This window comes from Gopherus evgoodei, chromosome 1, assembly GCF_007399415.2.
Source record: "Gopherus evgoodei ecotype Sinaloan lineage chromosome 1, rGopEvg1_v1.p, whole genome shotgun sequence".
NCBI classification, from domain to species: Eukaryota; Metazoa; Chordata; order Testudines; family Testudinidae; genus Gopherus; species Gopherus evgoodei.
In genome coordinates this window covers 99,726,162-99,739,476 of record NC_044322.1, presented here as the reverse complement: position 1 = coordinate 99,739,476, position 13,315 = coordinate 99,726,162, and the positions used below count along the sequence as shown (strand labels likewise).

Below are 13,315 nucleotides of genomic sequence, written 5' to 3'. Positions count from 1 at the left end.
CTTCTCCCACTCCCTCTGCACCACCAGCCTTTACCCCACTCTCCTCATATTTGTTTTCTTCCCCCACTCCCCTCTCTATTACATGCTACACCCTGAGAATGGAAAACTCTACCAGCCACCATCTTTTTCCCCCTACAATCATTTGTGTAAATATACTGGAACCATCCAGATATACACATATGACCATGTTATCTTACCACTGTGCGTGAGCCTTATCTTTCTCACCTCATCACCCCCTATTGCTAAATATGCATATTCCATCACATAATAGTTTGCAAGCTCCACAAGACACAGGCCATGTCACATCTTTTTATTGGTCCTATAAAGTGCCTTAGCACATTTTTGGATGCTGTATGAATAAAATAAAAATATTCGGATTACCTATGTCAATAATGCAGAACATGGTTCTGGTTCAGATATAGGTTACCTGACCAACTCTGAGGCTGTTTACTGTACTGCCTATTCTGAGCCATTTTCCCATCAGCATATCACATACATAGTGCAACATCTAAGTTTCAGGGTCTATTGGACAAAAAATCAACTTCTTCAAAGGTCATCATTAAGTAATCAGTTGTGACAGTTTTGGAAATAAGCCACATTGGGCTGAGTAGCTTTTGATATGCATTACATTATAATTGATTTTAGAGCTAAATTGTAAACTAGTGCTAAGTATAAACAACAATGTATTCACTATTCCAGACAAAGCTTTTCTGACATTTACTGAGCCTGAAGGAATAGCCTATCTCATGCATAAAGTGAAGCTTTCAGTTGGAATAAACAGCTGAATCAATAAGGAACATTTATCTTCAGTCTGAAACTATGCTTTGAGTGCGTCATTAAAATATGTTGTAGTGATTGAATTAAAAATTCCGTTTTACTAGTGTGCTGGTATTCTGGTAGATTATTCAACTGATCTTATAAAAGCATTCTTCAAAACACAGTGATCTTTTATGCATATCACAATGAATGAAAAACAAGTTCTTAACTCTTTCTAAAAGGGTTATGACATTACTTTATTTACCGTGTCTCTGATTAAACTATCTCAATATGTTGTTATAATGGGCCACCCTGATCAGGCAACTTCCTGTCTTAAAACACAAACCCAGAGTATCCTCAGACACAGTAAGTAGTTCATTTGTATCCTTATTAGAACGCCTCCTCCATTAAACAATCAATTTGTGTTGGTCCCTTGAGTGGTCACTTAAAACAAGTTCAACCCTAAATCAATCAGGGTTTCTCCTTTAAATCTGTGATTCTATTTTTGTTCAATGTTAGGATTGGATACCTATAATTTTTTTTAAACAACTGATCTGACTAATCTCAGGTGTGTCTGTCACAATCAGCTTCTTAGAGCATTAGAAACCAAGGCTGCCACTGGATTCTACCTAGTCTCCAGCAAAGTCAAACATGAAGAATTTCAGGAGCTGCTTAACATCTGCTCATTGGAAAATGTTGCCCCTTTTTGTACTTGTTGTGCTAAGTAAGCTCCATACTTTTAATGGATCATCATGAAGCAAGCTCTGTGACTGGCTCATCTCTAATCCAAGGAAATACCCAGACACACATCAGCTAGGAGAGAATGGTTAGAAAACAGGGCAAGAATGAAGACCAGAATGTAAGATAGCTAAAGAGATGAGCATGTAAATATGCTATTTTAGATGGCTAGATTGCATAGACACTGAAGAAGACAAATTTACTGTTTACTGTCTTTTCTTTTTAGAAACATCTGATCACATAAGAGAGACCCAGGAAGAAAAGCTTTTTGTTATATCCAAGTTTCATTAATAGTCCATTTTGCTTGACTAGTAAGATTCAAATTGTTTTAACAATACAGTCAAATTGAATAGCTGAAATGTAGTGTTGTTTGATTGTGTTAACAAAGTGCATTTGGCCTGCTGTCCAGACAGTGCCATAGTGAATGTAATCTATAAGATGATGGAAGTGGATGCTGGGATCCATCTGGTGCGTGCCCAGCTCTTCTGGAACATGAATATCAGGTTGTCCCAGACAACCATGACAAAAGTTTTTTGGAATCATGAATCGCATGATGGAAAGATTCAGTGAGAGAACCTATCATCATCAGTAATGAATGAGTATGATAGTATTTTGTATATTGGGTTTACTGATGGAGCATTGCCATGTTCTATTAAAGATTCTGTCCAAAGGACTCACCAGGAGAATTGTATGTAACAGACAAAAATGTAGATAGGGACTCTGGTGCAGTTCAACTAAATGATGTTCATTTATGAAACAAGCCTCAAATTGCAGCGATACAGCAACATAAGCAGGGAATCTATACTTGATGTCAGAAACAGACCTCCCAATAAAGTCATCACACAGAGCACCACCTTCCGCAAAGCAAGAGGCCTCATACTGTTAGTGGAAGGTACAGTATTATAATCTACGTACAAACTGTTCAGCATCTTGCAATGGCGTGGAGTATTTAGCTGAATTACTGTCTGTTTTGCTTTTTTTTTCAGGGGTTTTAAAATGGGAAGGAAATAATGTGAAGGGCTGCTGCCCCTTTCATTCATGACTTTGGACCCCATCAGCTTTTCCCTGGTAATGTATGGTATATGATATCCCTGTGGGATCTTGTCTTGCAACCAAGCTCAGTGTAATTTCTTCCTCTAACTTGACTAGTAATTTGTTCTTATTAAACATACTTTATTTCCTTTGTGCATATAGAGATCAACACAAAGGACTTTGCTGCAGCTGCATTTGCAGAGAAGGAAGGGATAAACTGCATCCAGAGCTTTGCATAGCAAGTAAACATTGCAACCAGCTTGACGTGTTTCTACTTGTCTTTCTCCAGTGTTTCCTGTCTCTCTCATTACATATTACTTAGGGTGACCAGATGTCCCAATTTTATAGGGACAGTCCTGATATTTGGGGCTTTTTCATATATAGATGTCTATTACCCCCCTACCACATCCTGATTTTTCACCCTTGCTATCTGGTCACCCTACATGTTACATGACTGTCCAATCTCTCTAATACAGGGGTAGGTAACCTATGGCACACGTGCTGAAGGCAGCACGTGGGATGATTTTCAGTGGCACTCACACTGCCTGGGTCCTGGCCACCGGTCCGGAGGGCTCTGCATTTTATTTTAATTTTAAAAGAAGCTTCTTAAACATTTTAAAAACCTTATTTACTTTACATACAACAATAGTTTAGTTATATATTATAGATTTATAGAAAGAGACCTTCTAAAAAAGTTAAAATATATTACTGGCATGCGAAACCTTAAATTAGAGTGAATAAATGAAGACTTGGCACACCACTTCTGAAAGGTTGCCAACCCCTGCTCTAATATCTAACAGAGCTAGTGTGACAGGGTGGACTAGGCCCAGAGGCCCCCTGCTGGAGGCCTCAGGGTTCTTCCACACCCATCCCAAGAAAGGAGCAGTGGAGAGGGCCTCCAAGCAGGCTAAAGTGACTGCAGGGGAAGCAGCCAATCAGGGCCCAAGAGAGCCCTGTAAAAAGGAGCTACAGAATCAGAGACAGGGCAGTTCCTCGATAGAGCTGGAGCAGCGTGGATGGTGTGGCTGGCTGAGGGAACTGCAGCACAATGGACAGCCCAGTGCTAGTAGGGACCGGGAAAGCAAGGAAGAGTTCCTGGCTGGCTACTGGGGGTAAGACATCGGTGAAGGCTGGGTCCCCGCCCCCCATAGGCTACTGGGGAAGGGCCTACAATTGGACGTCAGTAAACCCCCAGAAGGGAACTGAACTGTCAGGAGACCCAGTTGAAGACTGAGGCCAAAACAGACTAAGAGAGCAAAACCATTGCCTCCAGGGAGGAAGTTCTGGGGATATGGCCCAATGGCAGGACTGCGACTGGTTTAAAGACCACAGACACACCCAACCAGAGGGGGTACTTGTGAGAGGTGGGTGCCATTACAGTTGGTTGTAAAATGTGGGAGGGGGAGGGGAAATTGTGATGTGGTGATTTTTTTACACCATTTTTGAAAGAAATTTCAAAGTTTTTGAAATTTTTTCCTGGCTCCAATTCATAAAGGTTTATCGTACTGAGAGAGGATTTACTCTGAACTCTTAACTGAGTGCAGAGCACTTAGAGCTAGATTTTAAAGAGTATTTAGGTCCCTTAAGGTGCAGCTAGGCACTTAGTAGGATTTTCATCAGCACCTAGGCATCTCACACCCATTGAAATCAATGGGAGTTAGGCAACCGGGTGCTTCTGGAAATCCCACAAGGTGCCTATTTGCCATTTAAGGTGCCTAAAATATCTTTAAAAAATCTGACCCTTAGCAATTGGGAGAATGGTCGGGCACATTTTGGCACTTGCTAAGGATTCATAAAGGGAAACGTTCCCAGAGAGTAGAGGATGGCAGAAGAGAAAAGTAAGGAGATGTTTAGTAAACAAGCTAAGGAACTTGTAAAACTGTCTTCTCTGTCACATCATCTGTGGCGCTGGGAGTGCTGCCCCTGCCAATTTGCATTATCTATTTCAAGTCACTTGGTCTCTGTCCTGTAGCACTGGCATTGCATCATTTCTCCATTGATTTCAACAGGGACTTCTGGACTCTCAGCATTTTTGAAAATCAGACAACTTATGTGGGCACCTAGATGTGGACTTAGGAACCAAACTTTAGGCAGTTACTTTTTTAAAATCTTGACAATAATCTTTCAACAAGTCTGCTCCTTTATCCAGGTCTATTCCTTTATAGTATTTATTTAATTAGCTTCGTTATTCATGTAATAATATGGCACAAGAATGTAGTCACAGGAAGAATTTAGTATCTTGGTTGCAAGCAGTGTTCTCTTTTATTATGTACAGCAAGGAATTGTGTTCTCCACTCACAAAGCAACTGGGTGTCTAAATGAGTTGTGTACAAGCATGTGAAAACATTTATGTGGAAGTCACTTGTGGATGTAAGGAAACAATTATTTCTGGATAATAAAATACAGATGCATGTGCCTAAGAGCACAATAATTCATATTCACAAAGATACAAATACAAACTGTTCCATTATCTCAATGAGAAACCATTATAGGAGAGAACTTGCACATCAAAACCTACTATTGTCTCTGCTTTGGGAGACCTTAGTTGCATTCTAATCGAGTCAGGTAGAATCCATTTCTCAAAAATAATGATTATTCTTTTACACAGAAATTACATAGTTATTCAAAGAATATTTTTGTTGTCTCTTGAAATGATTACATTACATTATCCTACATCGCATAATGCTTTAAAATTCATTGTATTCAGATATTGGCTGAGATACTGTAAACTGTATTGCACTGCAAGACATACTGCAATTTTCTTAAATGCCATTCTATTTCTGACTATTCAGTATAATGTTATCTAATGTGTTCTTGTAATAAGTGTATAATATTGCATGTTAGTGGGATTCTGGTGTAATGGATGATGAAAAAATAGGCAGGCATTATACGCGTATTTGCATGACAGATCTCTCAGTGGATCCACATTCCTTTCATCTATGTGCTTAAAACCAAGAGAAGGAAAACAACAGAGAAGAGTGAAAACAGATATCCACAGAAATATTGGAAAGAAAACAGTTATCCCCTAAAAAGCAATAATTGCCTTCATGAGATCGCATCCTGCCATATATAATTGTGCAATGTTATTTAGAACAATGTGAATAAACATGTATTCAAAGGCTCAAAGTGTTAGTGAATGGTGTGATGTATACAAAGGGTTCACATTCATAATACTCATATATGTTATCAGATATAAGGCAATAGCAACTGAAATAGAGAGATTGCACCTTCAAGTCTCAACTTGCTTTTATCAAATATTTATATTTGGTTTACATCTGTTTCACTGATGAATTTCAGAAGTCTTAACTTACATCCACCTGGTGGCAGCCTTGCACATAGATCCTGGATTGAGTTTAACAGACTACTGACTGGAACAGCCAGACTGGCTGCCACAATGCCACAATTTGGTTTAGCCAATGACTGTGGGGCAGTGATGCAGATAGTCAAACATGTGGTGGAGGAGTGCACAATTAGAAGATGAGTGGGTGGACTACCACACCTTGCCACCCTCAGTGATGCAACGGTTAGATGGCTGAATAATCTAGATATCAACTTGTGACTCATATCAATGAAGAAGATGTAATACAAAATAAGATCAATCATTATCCCTGGGTGTTAATCCAAGGTTGCAGTGTTCTTGGCAAGTAAAGATTTTTTCATAAATGTGACCTCTTCAAATATTCCTCTGGCATAAATATCCTTTCTTTCAACATCAGGCATTCATCTCTTCTCTTTAAATCTAACTTTTATTTTTTTCTTGACCAAAAATGTTTATTTCCAGGCAGTACAAAAAAAATGCCCATATTCCTATTAAGTTGGAGTGCTCTGTGATGCTTTCCAGGGGTACCCAACATTGTGAGGCAACTCGCTACCACCTGCCCTTAGCATTGGGAAGCTTTGTCTGTGCCAGCCATGGGTCAGCTCCCCAACTCCACTGGCTGCAGGCAACACCAGAACTCCCGTCTAGGCCTCGCAGGCCCCACTGCTACTGTGCAGATTAGAGACAGGAATGCTCCAACCCTGAAGCCCCCGGAGCATCTCCTGCATCGTCCAGCCACTTGGTCCACTGGACACTCGGTGTTCACAGATGTATTACTTCCAAAGAAAGAGTACAGCCCAGCTTTACTATTTTCGCCTCACACCAGTGCTCTGCTTAACTCATAGCACTTAGATTTGTTTATAGTGAAATCAAGTATAAGTCTAACTAAACATAGAGATGCAAGTAGAAGTAATGGAAACAAATGGTTACATATAAAGTAAAATCATAACATTCATTCTAGATCCTAGACTTAAATAGCAAAATATTATCATGTCTAATGAAATATTGCTCACTAGCACTTCACAGGCAGACCCTCTTTTCATGGGACAAGAACACTATCAGCTTGCCTCTTCAATGAAGGATTCAGGGTGTCCCTTGTCCCCCCAGCTATATCAGAACAATCCTTTGTCACACTTGGCTGCTGGTCGTTTCTTCGTGTAGATTTCCAGCCTTGTCCAATTTAAACCATATTATGTCGCCAGTCATAAGAAAGCACTTAAGTGTGTGCTATAAGATGTAAACAGGTACTTAAAGTTAAGTACATGCTAATGTGCTTTCCTGAAAAGGGCTCTGTCCTGAATTAGAGCCTGTATTTGTAGAATTTCCTATTCATTATGGAGAATAATACTACTAATAATAATATTGTTTATAAACATTGGTATTATTATTACACCATTATATAATAGTTGTACCTAGAAGCCAATCAGATTGGGTTCCCATGGTGCTAAGCACTTTGCAAGCATATAGAAAATTGACGTCCATGCCCCAAAAATCTCTCAGTCTGAAAGACATGAAAAATAAATCCATTCTTTTTGGTTTAAAAGTGATTGCCCTGTGAAGAGCCAGCACGTAGCTGAAAGTTTCCGTAATAATAATTAATGGGAGGTTATGGCATGAGTAACAGTCACAGAATAAATTTGGATCATTTCCAGTGGACTAGGGTGATGGATTTGTGCATTGGCCCAATTTATACATGTGAGTGGACTCTGGGGGAAGTACATTTGCTATAGCAAATCCTAAAAAGGAGATCCACAAATGGGGCACAGTGTTCCAACAAGGAGAGGTCATAACGAAGGTCCTGTCATTGATTATACAGCAGGATGAGGAACCTTTGCATCTCATTTGGCTTTGGGAATATGAATATCTTTTTAATGCGAAATACAACTTGCCCTTACTATTGTTCTGTTGTCCTATATATTGTTTTCTGTGAAGCTGTGCCCTTGCATTCCCTCAAAACTATAGGTGCCAGTTGTGACATGCCAAAAGTAATAACAGCATGTCTGTCTGTTTCCAGCAGTGCAATTATTTGGTCTCACTTTGTAAAAAATTGTTTACAGTGGAAGTTCCTATTGTTTATCATAATCACAATATTTCTTTTTAGGGCCTGCACTAGACAACGCATGCTGAGTGGATCCTTTGAGGGGCAACCTGCAAAGGAAAGGTCAATACTTAGTGTCCAGCATCACATACGGCAAGAGCGCAGGTAAACACAAACAGGAAAAGTGTTTTTAAAATAATCTTAAAATAAATTCAATGAATAGAGTTAAACTTGCACAATGACTCATACAAAGAACTAAATTGTACATTTTTTATTGTAACAATAATGAAATTCATTGTAGTACATAAATGGGGAAAAGGCCTTTTTATTTCAAATGTCATTTCCTTCACTGACTGCGGAACTATCAGTTTAAAGATCAGAAGGAAAATAAATTGGTTTATGTTAGATAGGCTTAAAGACAATTGAAAAACATAAAAGCTTCTCATGTAAGCTAAGGAAAAATGATAAGAATTTGAGATACTGTATCTGGAGAGCAGTGCTTTATAATGGCCATCATATAAAGGTCAAGGTTTGATCTTGAGATTTACTATCAAATTGATTATGATTGTTTCAGGTCACTAAGACATGGTTCCAACAGCCAGCGAATCAGCAGGGGAAAATCTCTTGAAACCTTGACTCAAGATGTAAGTCCAAACAAAAATGATGGTTTTAGTTGTGGAACATAGGAAAGATTAATATGCACTACAATCACCGTACAAGTCTAATGCCTATATAACATTCACTTTCTAATCTGTGGCTTGAGATCTTATTAGGAAATCAGAAGACAAATAGGATAATAACATTAATATTATCTTCAGAATAAACACCATATTCACACATGTGATAGATTTCTTTATGTTTCAACACTTGCTTACACAGCAAATTCGCTGAAGCTGCAGGTAGTACTGATCCACTACTTTGCCATACAGGGCAGCCTACCTTGCATGTCCCCAGTGAAAGTTTAAAAAATATCATCAGCCTTGTGAGACATTGGATCAAAACCTTGCTGTGTCTACCAGCTTTGAAAGGGTGTAACAGGAACAAATTTCACTGTGGCATATTTTCACAAATCGATGCCATTTTCACTTCTGGAAATTTGTAATTAAATTTTGCTGAAGTCTCTCATTTTAGCAAGGAGAATTTCAAGACAAAAATGAGAGTTTTCAATCCCTCTAGTTTTATGCTCCCATATTCTTTTCTAGATGTGCACTGAAGTAAAGGATAAGTAAATATAAAGGGTGCAGCTTTTCTACTATTACTTTGCCTAGGGCCAAAAATAACTGTCAGCACATAGCTGCACCATGGCAAACTAAGGAAGCAGTTGTGAGTCTGAGCAGGTACCAGATTGCTCCCCCTTAGAACCAGCTCAGCTCCATTGGCTCTGACGGTTCTGACACCCTCTACCGACTCCCTGCACACCTGTTATATAGACACTGTTCTGCCCCTGTGTTTGGACCAGAAATACATGCAGCCTGCTCAATAGACTGAGGAAGAGTCTAATGCCTCGTATTCCCCTATGTGAGCGCAATCTTGCCCTTAACAACTATGATGATGTTCAATAAAGATAGGAAGAGTTAATGCAGTAATAAAGTTGAATTCACTGAGGTTGCACCAGGGGAATTAACAACAAAATTTGATTCACTGAAAGTAACCAAGCATATGCTGTAGCACATACCATCCAGTATGCTTGGCTTACATGATTTATAGTGCATTTAGAAGCGAAGACTTCACAATTTGAATGATTCAGTGTAAAAGATTATATCTTGCTCTCATCTTTAAAGGAAAAAACACATTTTAAGTAATTGTTTTGCCTCTAGCATTCTAATACAGTGAGATACAGAAACGCACAGAGAGAAGACAGTGAGATCAAGATGATCCAGGAAAAAAAGGAACAAGCTGAAATGAAAAGGTATTTACAAACCAAAGATTTGAAAATGAACTTTTCAGTTTGAAATGTTGGTATTGTATAATGGAAAAAAAGCAACCTAACAGCTGCAATGAAATAAAAACAAAATGATAATGGATGTTTTTGATGGATGTCTTTTGCGTAAATTAAATATATTATGTATTATTTTTTAAAAGGAAAGTCCAAGAGGAGGAGTTGCGAGAGAATCATCCATATTTTGATAAGCCACTTTTCATAGTTGGTCGAGAACACAGATTCAGGAACTTTTGTCGGGTGGTTGTGCGTGCTCGCTTTAACGCGTGAGTGCATTACTTTTCAATAGTGAGTTTGTCCAAATACTTTCTTTATGAGCTAGTCTATTTATTTTGAAAGGAAATGTATATGCAACTAATCCATAGCATCTAAGAGTTAAACTAGCCATGATATAATCTCATTGCTAGAGAAAAAGAAACAAAAGACATAAGCTCATGAAGACAGTCCAAGATCATGAGATGAGATAAGGAAGCTGCAGGCATGAGGTAGGCAGAAAGGGGTAAAGCTTCAGCTGCCATCTTTAAGCTACCGTGAATCAGCCTGTCACAGTAACCAATAGCAGATTGGGGACAGGAGTGGAGAAGAGAATGGTACGTATGCATGTTGATGTCAGGCCTGCTCATTCTAAGTAATGTGCATGTGTTTACTACATGGAATCCTCTTAAAGCGAAACCTTGCCCCACAACAGAAGACTATCACTATAAGCAGATGTTCATGATGGGCCTCACCCTGAGAGGTGCTGAGCACCTTAATTCTCGTTACAGTCCTCTCAGCACCTCTCAGAGTGGGATCATATAACCAGAATTTCATTGTGCACAGTGAAAAGCACTGAAACAATTTGGGGCTTTCATTCTGTTTCACTACAGAGTTTCCCTACATCCAAGTTCACTATGACTGGGTTCTTCTGTATGTATATGTGCTCCTCTCTTCTCAGTTTCACAATGCAGATGCCATTGAAGGCAACCAGATTTACATCATGTACCTGGGAGCAGAAATTTATCCATTCCTGGGTTTTAGAAGATAGAATGAAGAGGTTATTTTGAGTTTTATAGCTGAAGATTGTTAGGCTTGGGAGCTTTTTTATATCAGTGGATTTAAGGGTCAGGAAATTAGATGAGAAATATTTGGGAATATTAATGAGAAAATTATTGAACTAAGTAATTAAAGAAGATTGGACCAAAAAAGTGAAGCCACTTTATACCAGCTGAGGACCCAGCCGATGAATTGTGATACAAGATGAAAGGGCTTTTAGGGAAACTCTTTAAAACATGAAGCTGTGTGTCAGATGGGTTGTTTCTCTCAGAAAACCAAAACTGAATAAAGTAAGCTATTAATTGTAGAAGCTGGACTCAGACTTAATTACATTTTAAATTAAAAGTTTTTAAAAGCCAATCTAAAGCTATCTTGCTCAGAGCTGTGCCATAAATTAAACTACCGCTAACTGTTTTGATTGGTAATTTGAACTAAAATTACCTGACACAAAAATTGGGTAAATAAAACTTAAAACAACTTTTTTATAAAAAGTAGCATTTGAGCATTAAGTCATAGAAAATGTCATGGATGTCAGGCATTAAGCTAGACAGTTAATTGCTGTGAGGTGATATATGCACACTACAGTTATAATAATGGCCACTGAAATGCAATTTAAATTGCTGAATTTTAAATATCTCATTTTCCTTTTATAGTTCTAAAACAGATCCTGTTACCGGAGCTGTGAAAAATACCAAATACCATCAGCTATAGTAAGCATTGCAAAAGTTATTTCATTTGTTTGACTGCATTTTGCATATCAATGTGGATTATACTTTTTGGTTTAAAATATCTCTTTTTTGTGTTTTTTGTTTGTTTGTTTGGGTTTCTGGGGTGGGGAATTGTTTTCTTCCATTTGTTTGTTCTGTTATTTCTCTAGTTTTACTATGTATTTCTGACATGACGAAACTTTTCAAATACCTCCTTCCAGACTTTTCACAGAAAACACTTTAGTTAGACTGTATTTTTAACAGAGATTTAATGACACTGATCAAGTTTCTCTTTAATGATTGTCGTATATTTTTGACAGTGATTTGCTGGGATTGGTTACTTACCTGGACTGGGTTATGATCATTGTTACTATATGCTCCTGCATTTCTATGATGTTTGAATCCCCCTTTAGAAGAGTTATGCGTGCTCCAACACTCCAGGTAACATTACTGATTCATCTCACACTTAATAAAGCAAAACCATCTTATTTTTCTCCACTGCTTATTACTAAGTTGTGATTGATCTCTGCTTTGATTTTCAGATTGCTGAATATGTTTTTGTAATATTCATGAGCATTGAGCTTAATCTGAAGATTATGGCAGATGGCTTGTTTTTTACACCAACAGCTGTCATAAGGGACTTTGGAGGAGTCATGGATATATTTATATATCTTGTAAGTTTTTATATTTAAATACTTTCTTGTAACATTTATAATTTTCAGCTTTCTGAATATGTATTTATTAAACATTTGTTTTTTAAAAATGAAATCATGCAGAACTGCGAGGGTCATTTGAGCACGGAGTCACAACAGTTTCACATGCAAATTTGACAACTGCAGTTGCAAATGTGCATCTAAGTATCTGAATATTGATTTGCATCCGAAATTGTGGTAAATTCATGTGCTAATGTAGGTTTCCCATTGCATAGTAATTTCTCTCCATGTGTATACGTATTTATCTAATACATCTGACCTCCTTTCCTTCCATCGTTAGATCTAGATCCTAGATCCTGGACCCTGTTCTATCCTTTTTATGCAGGGGAATCCGCTGCTGTAGCAGGCTCTGCACTATTCATTCCTTACCTTGTAGACTCATAGACTCATAGACTCTAGGACTGGAAGGGACCTCAAGAGGTCATCGAGTCCAGTCCCCTGCCCTCATGGCAGGACCAAATACTGTCCAGACCATCCCTAATAGCCATTTATCTAACCTACTCTTAAATATCTCCAGAGATGGAGATTCCACAACTTCCCTAGGCAATCTATTCCAATGTTTAACTACCCTGACAGTTAGGAACTTTTTCCTAATGTCCAACCTAAATCTCCCTTGCTGCAGTTTAAGCCCATTGCTTCTTGTTCTATCATTGGAGGCTAAGGTGAACAAGTTTTCTCCCTCCTCCTGATGACACCCTTTTAAATACCTGAAAACTGCTATCAGGTCCCCTCTCAGTCTTCTCTTTTCCAAACTAAACAAACCTAATTCCTTCAGCCTTCCTTCATAGGTCATGTTCTCAAGACCTTTAATCATTCTTGTTGCTCTTCTCTGGACCCTCTCCAATTTCTCCACATCTTTCTTGAAATGCGGTGCCCAGAACTGGACACAATACTCCAGTTGAGGCCTAACCAGCGCAGAGTAAAGCGGAAGAATGACTTCTCGTGTCTTGTTTACAACACACCTGTTAATGCATCCCAGAATCATGTTTGCTTTTTTTGCAACAGTATCACACTGTTGACTCATATTAAGCTTGTGGTCCA

At 38.5% G+C, this 13,315-nt stretch overlaps 1 protein-coding gene across 1 annotated transcript in view; it reads left to right on the top strand.

The window, feature by feature from the left end:
* NALCN (sodium leak channel, non-selective) overlaps positions 1 to 13,315 on the top strand; it is a 335,712-nt gene that overhangs the window by 275,383 nt on the left and 47,014 nt on the right. The window contains 7 exon segments of the mRNA XM_030568085.1: positions 7,947 to 8,048; positions 8,458 to 8,527; positions 9,701 to 9,792; positions 9,966 to 10,088; positions 11,508 to 11,564; positions 11,882 to 12,002; positions 12,104 to 12,235. Coding sequence (XP_030423945.1) covers positions 7,947 to 8,048; positions 8,458 to 8,527; positions 9,701 to 9,792; positions 9,966 to 10,088; positions 11,508 to 11,564; positions 11,882 to 12,002; positions 12,104 to 12,235 — 697 coding nt within the window.